This window comes from Buceros rhinoceros, unplaced genomic scaffold (assembly GCF_000710305.1).
Source record: "Buceros rhinoceros silvestris isolate BGI_N320 unplaced genomic scaffold, ASM71030v1 scaffold2816, whole genome shotgun sequence".
In the NCBI taxonomy this organism is placed as follows: domain Eukaryota; kingdom Metazoa; phylum Chordata; class Aves; order Bucerotiformes; family Bucerotidae; genus Buceros; species Buceros rhinoceros.
Genome location: NW_010419162.1, coordinates 5,938 through 15,340, shown reverse-complemented (window position 1 = coordinate 15,340; position 9,403 = coordinate 5,938). Strand labels below are relative to the sequence as shown.

General features: G+C 46.1%; 1 protein-coding gene across 1 annotated transcript in view; it reads left to right on the top strand.

The window, feature by feature from the left end:
- UNC5C (unc-5 homolog C (C. elegans)) overlaps positions 1–9,403 on the top strand; it is a gene marked incomplete at its 5' end in the record, with an annotated part of 94,038 nt that overhangs the window by 82,515 nt on the left and 2,120 nt on the right. Inside the window, 3 exons of the mRNA XM_010138790.1 lie at positions 775–1,008; positions 5,972–6,121; positions 6,358–6,522. Of these exons, the coding sequence (XP_010137092.1) occupies positions 775–1,008; positions 5,972–6,121; positions 6,358–6,522 (549 nt within the window). The remainder of the gene's footprint in view (positions 1–774; positions 1,009–5,971; positions 6,122–6,357; positions 6,523–9,403) is intronic.

Sequence of the window (9,403 nt, the reverse complement as noted above, 5' to 3'; positions counted from 1 at the left end):
GTCGTGTGGTGCGTGGTGGCTCTGCAAGAGGTGTCCATCATTCACTGATGCCTTTTCACTTCTACTCTCTCTCAAAGACATTCAAAACACTTTGTGTTGCGTGCAGGGTATTACACACAGGGTTGAATGGAGAAATTAGCAGGGGAGCTGTTTCCCTGTACACACAGAGTGAGGAGGTTGTCTGCATTCGGGCTGTATGTATTTTTTTTCTTCACCTTCGTGCAGTCTTGTCACGGAGCATTATTCCAACAAAGCAGCAGGTGATGTTTCACGTAGATATAGCGTTTGACCACCATAGAGGTTACTTCTCTTCCTTGAGTTTATATAACTCCTTATTGCCATGCTTAGGAAGTGAAGGGCAGCTATTTATTCAACATGTCTGTGACTACTGATCTTAAATCATGGTCACTGAATGATTAGTTCTGCAATATCTTTTCCAGTAAAGTACTGGTGATATTTTCTTTATTTGCCCAACTCTGTTAAGGGCTTTTAAAGCTGCCTCGGGGCCCAGAGGTAAGTGTTACAAATCTTAGGGGAGTGAGGACAGAATAAGGTTCCTGTCACCATCATTACCACCAGCACTCCAGAGAAATCATCCCCTCCCTGTGCCTACACAGGAGAAAAGCTGGAAGCAAGAATTTTAAATCTTGATTAATCTAAGGTACAAACAGCAAGAACTTTGTGCATCATCCAGGCTTGAAAGGGGCATTGGTGTCTCAAACAAGAGCAGCTCTGAGGGGTCGGGATCTCTAACTTGACGTTTTTCTCCCATAGGATGTTGTGGTGGTCGGGGAGGAAAACTTCACCACACCATGCTATATCCAGCTGGACCCAGAGGCCTGCCATATCCTGACAGAAACCCTCAGCACATACGCCTTGGTGGGACAGTCTGTCACCAAAGCAGCAGCCAAACGTCTCAAACTGGCCATCTTTGGACCACTGTCCTGCTCATCACTGGAGTACAGCATCCGGGTCTACTGCCTCGATGATACGCAGGATGCCCTTAAGGTGGTTGTTGCTCTCTCGCTCTTGTTCCCTCTCCCTCTCCAGCTGTCACATAAACTGCAGTCATAGAGATGACTAGACCCTCTGCTCCGTGTATTCGTGCTCTCTGCCTTGTTTTTCTGATTAGAAGAGCTTGACAAGAAGTTTAACCCACACACTCTATAAATTGTCCTTTGCATAGAGATCTCACACTATTTCCTGCCCACCAGTCTTTTTTCCTTTGTTTACCTGTATCATAGCCTGAATCCTAAGATTTTTGCATTATTAAAAGGCCATAAGGTGCATGGGGCTTCATTCATTATTCATGTATTTTTAAAGCTAAGTGCCAGCTCCCCAGAGGTGGGGAAACGTATAAATGCTTCTTTGTAAATAGTTGGTAATGATAAAAGAAGCTTCTAGGCTGTTAATCACTGCCTGCTTTCATACTGCTTTATTACACCTCTTCGCATGCAGCTTTTTGTGTTGGGAATTCGCGACTGAAATAAACCAAAGCTGTTGCTGTCTCTAACTATATAACGTTATTCTCACTGCGTGATTCTGCATGCGCACAAACACGTACTCACTACATATAGATGAGCAGATAGATAAACATGCTTGCTATTTCTCTTTATAAATACCTGTATTTATACAGATAGTATCTATAATAGATGCACCCATGAAGTAGGTAGCTGCAGCTGCACATGTAAGAATGCAGGTTATTAAAAGGTGGGTTTTCTTCTTTAATTGTAGCCAGTGCAACCTCCCAAATGCCTCTTTGCAGCAAAACAAGTTCAGAGCTTGACTCTGAGCAGAGTCATCCTGATGCTGTGTATGCTTTTGTTTCCTCAGCTCTGCATCGGAATTATTTGGATTTCAACCCGCATACAGGGGCTGGGAGATGTTTGTGTTTTTCAGAGTAGTGGTTTCCATCACTGCAAAAGGCACGCTCTGTTTTCCTCCTCAATACTATCTGATACCAAGGCCAGCCTGGGCTTTGCTGGGGGGTTACTCTTCCGCTATATGTAAGAAAGGCAGTAAAGCATAAGGGTTGAAGCAGACATACCATGACTTCAGCATGGTTTTGTCTGCACAGGGCCCGGGATCTTGGCCCCTGTCAATGCATTGGTGTTATCAGGCATTTAGAAACAATTCTTTTCTCCGGTCTGATTTCCCTTCTAGTTTTCCTCTTTAAAAAGGCAAAAAGGATCTTTCATAGCAATCAAGCTTCAAATGTCCTGATGGTTTTATGCCTGTGCTACGCAATACAATTTTCCATGGGTTCATCAAGGCCTGAGGTAATAATAAATGAGTTGGAGGAGCCTTGGACAGACAGCTAATGCAGTCAGAGCTGGGGGAATCAAATTATGTGTTACTCAAGAGCTGTTGGTTTGTTTCTAATAGACTGTGGGGAGAGTTGTAAGGTAAAGTTAATCTGATTCAGCGCGATAGCAGAATAGATCAGAAGAGGTGCTGAGCAACGTGGAAGGACCATCTTTCACTGAGAAGCTGCAGCCAGCATTTGGAAGGGGAGCAGGCCAGTCCTTGGGCTTCTGCTGCAGGTGGACCGCAAAGCGAGCTTGTATTTTGGTGAGGAAAGGTGAGCAAAGTCAGGTGGCCACCATCCCACTTGTACCTACTGGTTTTTTACATCAAAGTATTTGCCTTTTAATTTTGTTCTTTTTTTGGCACACCTACCCTAAGACTGGAAGGCCACCAATGGGGTTCAAGACCGAGCTAGCTGGTTGTTTACAGGAGGACAAGTACACACACTTGCTGCCACAGACTCTTATGAACATATCAGTTGCATGTCTCTGGAAATGAAAGGCCTGGGGAAGAAGAAGGTTGAAGGAAAATGAACCTGGTAAACTAGCTGTAGATGAAACAGTTGAGTATGGTCCAGTGTGTATGAACCAGTGTGTACAAACCAGCCCTGTGTGATGGTGTTGTGTGGTCTCAAACTACAACTGTTTAGAAAGAAAAAAAAGGTTGGGGCGTTTGCCACACGCTTTCACAAGAGCTGGCACTGCAGCAGCATCGGCCATGCCGGGAGGAGGTCCTTAGTACTGCCATATTGCCATAGAGAACGCATTCACCAGGCAATTAACTGCTGGCTGTGCAGGACAAGGCATGCAGATGGAGCTGGGCCAGTGGATCCTGGGGTTAAAAGTAACACGAAGAGGGTGGGAAAGCAGTAGGCAGCAAGTGATGGACCAGCTGCACCATCTTGGTGTCTTGGGGCTGGCTGCTCCAGGCAAGGCACAGCAAAGAGAGGAAAGAGCAGCATGACATGTTCCTACACTGGGATGTCTGAGGTTTGGAAGAGCCTGTGTAGGGGATTATGTGTTTGTTTTAATAGGCAACCGAATGCATTCTGTTATTATTTACAACTAGGAATGAGTGTGCCATATGCTGAATGTGTCCTAACAGCCACCAAAGGAAGACAAGCAGTGGCTGTAAAAAACACAGTGTAGTATTTATCCAGCAGGCTTTTCCCTCTCATCATGCAGAGTAAGTGCTCGCTGCCGAACTGCTGGTGCCAGCAGTACAGTAGGAAAGTGTAATGACTTGTCATCAATAAGGGCTCAATTATTGTGGGAGCAGCTTGGTGTGGTTCCTGCAGGCTGTGGAGCAGTGGGCTCAGTGCTGATCACGTGTGCAGCATCCTCTGCCCCACAGGATCCTGAGCCACCTGGATGGGATGCTCACAAAAACATTTTTGGGGAAGGGCGAGGGTAGTGATGACCTTGAGCAGTCTTCTTTCAGGCTGTTTTTTGTGCTTAGAATGCCATGTCTGAGCTAGTCTGTTGTAGAAAAAAAAAAAGATAGTAGTAATATGATAACTATAAAGAAATCCAGCTGCTTTACTCTAATCTGTTTATTCACGTACAGCTTTGACATTGAGGCATGTGAGCTGTGTGTGGCGATGTGGTGGGGGCTGAGCAGCCTCGCGCTTTGGGAGCGAGTGAATGATTTCAGGCTGTAGCAGGGTGGCATCCCCCAACCTGTCTCGTGCTGTGCAGTAACTGTTCTCCAAAAGAAAGGAGAAAAAAAAGGCATAACAGGCATGTGATATTCCCTCTGTTATGTAAAACATATTTTTCCCTCCAATGAAGAAAGGTAACAGCTTAGACTGAACGCAGTTGCTTGCTTGTCCCCCGTTAATGAGAAAGCCCTTTCCAAATACAGGTTGTGACTGTCTTAGTGGTGCTAACGATGGAGTGATGCCTTCCTCTCCTAGGAAGAGCATAAGGGCGTAAGTCCCAGCTCACAGGGGTGGTGAGAGACAAAGGGGAGGGTGACTGGAGTCACCTCAGCACAGGGCAAGCAATGCACACCTCAGATTTTGGCTCAGGAGGGCATAGAGGCACCAGCCAGCAGGACAAACACTGCTCTAAATAAAATGCCGGCCTGCAGGTTTGAAGGGCTGTGAAAATCATGGCTCCAAATTAATTCTGAATTAATTAGCTGAGCAGCATGGAAGAAGCACGGGCTGCTTGGCATTCTCCAGCTGGAGCATGTAGAGGAGCTACAGTGACCAAAGGCGGTTACCGAAAGTCAGATATTGAAACTAGACATCCAGATCTGGTGAGTGGGATGGTGCAGCATCATGCTGCAATGTTTTTTCCCATAGTAGTGCAGCTGCCAGAGTTGGTGCTGCGTGGGCAGGAGCAGTCATTTAGGCCCTGTGCCCCATGTGCCTGGGAGGTGGCATCTGCAATTAGCTCACACAGTGCTGCAGGTCATCTTCTGGCCCTTCCAGGGAGGTAATTTGGACATAATGAAGATCTATGAAGATCTAATGAAGATCAGATAATTGCTATTGATTGCTCTTTAGACGTCTTGATGAGGTGATTAGGGGGCATTGGAAAGAAGCTGGGACTGATTCATTGACAAAACCTTACTCGTTTCCTGATTTTGTTGGTTTTCCTCTAATGGCTGATAAATGACCATTATTTTGGCTTCAGGATCTACCAAGTGCTGGGACAGGGGCTTTTCCTGTGTGCTAACTAGATCCTGAATGTGATCAAGAGTAGCTTGTTTTGTGCTTACCTAAAATGGAGTCTTCCTTAGTTGGTCTGAGGTAGCATCCTGGTTTTGTGTACCTGCATACAACTTGAGCATGCTCACTGTGCGTGATTGGCTTTGGCCACGAGTGTGGTTGGTTAGTTGGCTGTTGTAGTTAAACATGACTGAAATTGGCTGTACTGGTTTCTAACGGGGCTCGTGCAGGTGCCTTGGTACTTGCTGCTTCCATGTGGACTACAATCAGGCTGTTTGTACCCAACAGTCCACTCATTAGTTACAGGCATGTCTTTATTTTTAGGTGCAGAAAATTACTCTTGGCTTACTAGCTTTTAGTTACAAGGTCAGTATTTCAGTAACCTTGAACCTGTGTATTCATATGTAAAAAATGCTCCACCACAGTGTCTTACACTGTTTTGATACCGTCCCGCTTTACAGTTAGTCTCAGTGTAGGCATCTATTATCTCCTCTACTGCTCTGTCATAGAGCAGTTTGCTCAGAAGTCACAAGCTGAAGGACCAGTGTATCAGCAGGACCTACACAAGTAAGAGCTTCCAAAACCAAAATAGTAAAGCTGCCATTAGATGTCCAGTTTGATGAGTGGTGGAGAAGACTGGTGCATTTCTGTCTTCAAAACAGCGCCTGTTTGCAAAGTCTTTTCCTTCGATATAATAGCATGCAATTAAGCTTTCTGCTTATGGGACATGTCAGATAAAACTGTGTCTCCCAGAAGAGAGATGCATCCCTGCTGGGCTGCTGCTGTGTGAAGGGTGCGAGGGGCTTATACTCAGATCCACTAATGCGGCGTTGGTTCACAGGGAAACACAACTCTGTGCAATACCTGTGCATTTTTTTCCGTTATTACACAAGATACAGCATCTACAGCAGTCATCTTGAGGAATCAAAAGGCTAGTGCACTGTCTTGATGAAACCTGACCACTTTCTTCTTATTGCAATGCTGCAGGAGGTCCTCCAGCTCGAGCAGCAGATGGGTGGACAGCTTTTGGAGGAGCCCAAAACTTTGCATTTTAAGGGAAGCACCCACAACCTCCGCCTGTCCATTCATGACATTGCCCACTCTCTCTGGAAGAGCAAACTGCTGGCTAAATACCAGGTGAGCATCACAAACCATTCACATTGGATCCTGCCAGTGAGGCTTCAAAGAAATACAGTGACACACAGGGGTGTTTAAAAAACACCAGGTGCCAGGCTGCAGTCCTGTGGACACTTTTTTTCTCTGGGCCATTTGCAGTGACAGTAGCATTGAGCCCATGGTCTCTTAGTCATATAGCGTGCATACCCCGATCCTGCATCCCTTCCTGACTATACTTTTTTACTTTCTTTTTGCAGGAGATTCCCTTTTACCACATCTGGAGTGGATGCCAGAGGAATCTACACTGCACCTTTACGCTGGAAAGATTCAGCCTGAACACCCTGGAGCTAGTGTGCAAACTCTGCGTGCGGCAGGTGGAAGGAGAAGGGCAGATCTTCCAGCTCAACTGTTCCATCTCAGAGGTAAATGACATCAGTGCACTTCTCTATCCAACTGCAACACCTGCTTAGTGCTTCCCGTTTTCCTCCTGACTGCTGGCATGGACATAAGGGATGGATTAAGACAGTGCTTTGTATCTCCTGTTGCATTTTCCCTTAGTTTCTCTCATCTGGAAGTGAGTGTCCCCCCTTCAAGGGAGGGAGGAGGGCAGCTATGGTCTCCTTGCTAGTGACATCTTTCTGTGTTTATGTGGAGAAGCTCTTTGCCTACCACTCCCTAATGCATCACAGGAAACACTGCACGGTCCTGTTTCCTGGCAATGCACAAGACCATCATGCCTGGCATTTCCTTGGAGAAGGAGAGAGAATAGGAAAATGTCATCGCTATATGTTTGCATGAGCCTCTCCCCTGTGATCCCATGTGATAACTGCTGTGCCAGAGGGAATGTCAGACAGTCTAGTTGCAACAGACTTCTCTCCTCAGATTTTGCTACTGCTACACATCCTGACTACTATGTTTGACAACTTGTCTTTTAACATCTGAGATTTTCAGGTAGAAAAATTATCATAAGTTTTGGAACGTCTTTGCTGATGCTATGTAGTACCTGGAGCATTTTTGCTCCTTGGGGCCGTCAAGCTTAGGGCTGAGACCAAGTGACATGTTCGAGTGTGAAATGGCATTGACTTCAGTGAATGTGCTGCATGGCTTTGTGCCTTAGGAGCTACAGAGAGCAGGCTCTCAGGCAGCAATTGCTCTAGCTGACTTGGGGAAGGGCTGGGAGAGCCCAGACAAAAGTTACAAGTGCTGTAAGGCCCTGATGGTGTGCACCATTATCCTTAACATCTGCTTGGTTGTTGGGTGTAAGTTACATATTCATCTGGGGACTATACAGCGTTAAAGACAGATGGTAAAACAAGTATCATAAACAATTATTGTAATAAGTGCGGCATTGAGGTAATCTCTAATTTAACCTTGCAGAAAATAGAAAGAACTGAGACTAACTTTAATGAAATGCAAGTATACACTATAATCATCTTCAGCTGCTTGTGTGTAATAGGGCCTGGTAATGGATTCAGAGGGAACAGAATAATATTCTTGTCTTGTTCTGTGATCCCATCCGTCATGGATGAATAGAGGTGGGGAATAATACCACCACTATCGAGGCTGCCTACTGTAAAATTACTTGTCCTGGTTGACATATAGGGTGTTCTTGAGCACAGGTGAGGGGCAGGAGATCCTCGGGCTGCTAGGAGATCCTTGGACTGCCAGGGGGTGGCATACAGGGTTGTGTCACCTGTGTTGCTAGAAAAAAACACTAAAACTCGGCCGGTTTGATGACCGAAGTTACCTGGAAGTATCATAACAGCAACCTGGAAACTGATGTGTATGCCTCTAGAGGCATAAGAAGGAGCGGTTGTTGTGATAAAGACCCCAGACCAGGCATCAGGAAACCTTAGCTGTAGTTCCTCACACTTTCTTCTGGTGATTAACTAGGTCATATGAGGATATGTTTTGGTCTCTGATTTCAGATGACTTCTGTTTTGGTTTGCTTCTGGTGATTTCTACCAGTATATTCACACACCTTCTTGTGGGTGAGGCAGGCAGCTAGTGCTTAGGCATTGCAGTACCATGCTGGCGCCTTTCTTTGTTGCTGGATCCGCCTCTCCGCATCTGTCACCCTGTGGTAAAAATATAGTAACACAATTCCCTGCATCCTTCCTTCACGGGCTTTATTTTTTGTCCCCTATAAAGGCTGTAAAACTTCTGCAGATTAAACTGTCTTACTCTGGCTTTATACAGTGTCTTCCACTGGGATGTCAAAAATGCAAATGCAATGAATGCCAAAACATGCAGATTTGCGAGGCAAGAGGAACAGTGAGAGAAGTCTCCCACCATTTGTTTCTTAAGCCCCTTTTTTACCTTGTGCTTTTGGTTCTCATCTGAGAGATCCCCAGGGCACCACCACCACCGACACCTAGGCTCCCTCTGCAGCCATCCTGATGCACTTGGGCCATCAGGCCCCCTCAAGAGCTGGGGCAGCGCTGCCTCTGTGTTGCTTGAGTCTCTTGACCCAGAATAAAAAGAGAAGGTTGTCTGTCTGCGATGCCACCAGTCACCACCCTACAACTGCTTCTGACTTGCCAGTGCCAGTGAGCCTGAAGGCAGCAGTGGTGGCATGCGAGTTGTTCTGCCAACTGCCAGGCAGTCTGCGATGCAGGACCTTGGTGCTCAAGTAGGGATGCCACGTTTCACACTGCTTTGGGTAAGTTTGTTGAGGACATGTACAGTGTGATATAAACTTTCCCTGGCTAAATGCCTAAAATGCCATTTATTAAAAAAAAAAAAAAAGGCAAAATAAAATGTATTTATAGAGTGGAATAGAATTAATTGGTGTGGATAGAGAGTGGAGGCATGGAGATTTCATTCTGGTCGTTTCTCACAGGTACTGGCTCTCCCGTTTCCATCCCATTTTTGCGGGGGGAACCGAAGACTGCACGTGACTGTAAACATCTCCAACAAGCTTTCTGGGGAATTTGCAATGGCACCCTAAGCCAGGCATTACCTGGTTTTGAGACAGTTTCATGTTTTACAAGGCCTTCTCAGCAGCCAGCTTGACACAAAGCAACACGACAGCTCACAGAGTTAGAAACAAAATGACGTTTAATGAGGAGTCTTTAGCAAGGGTGTTTCTGACTGCCCAGGGCTGTGACCTGGGCAGAGGCGGAGATGAAACAGCTCCCCTGTGTCTGCCAGCCTGGCCTCAAGCCTGTCATGTTGAAAAGCAGAGTAATTGAGAAGGCTGATGAGAGTCATGAAAGGAGACCCAGCCCTGCTTGCTGCTTTTTCCATCCGGTACTTTGATAGTTGGAGGTGACGGGTGCTGCCCTTGGGAGGTGCATTCCT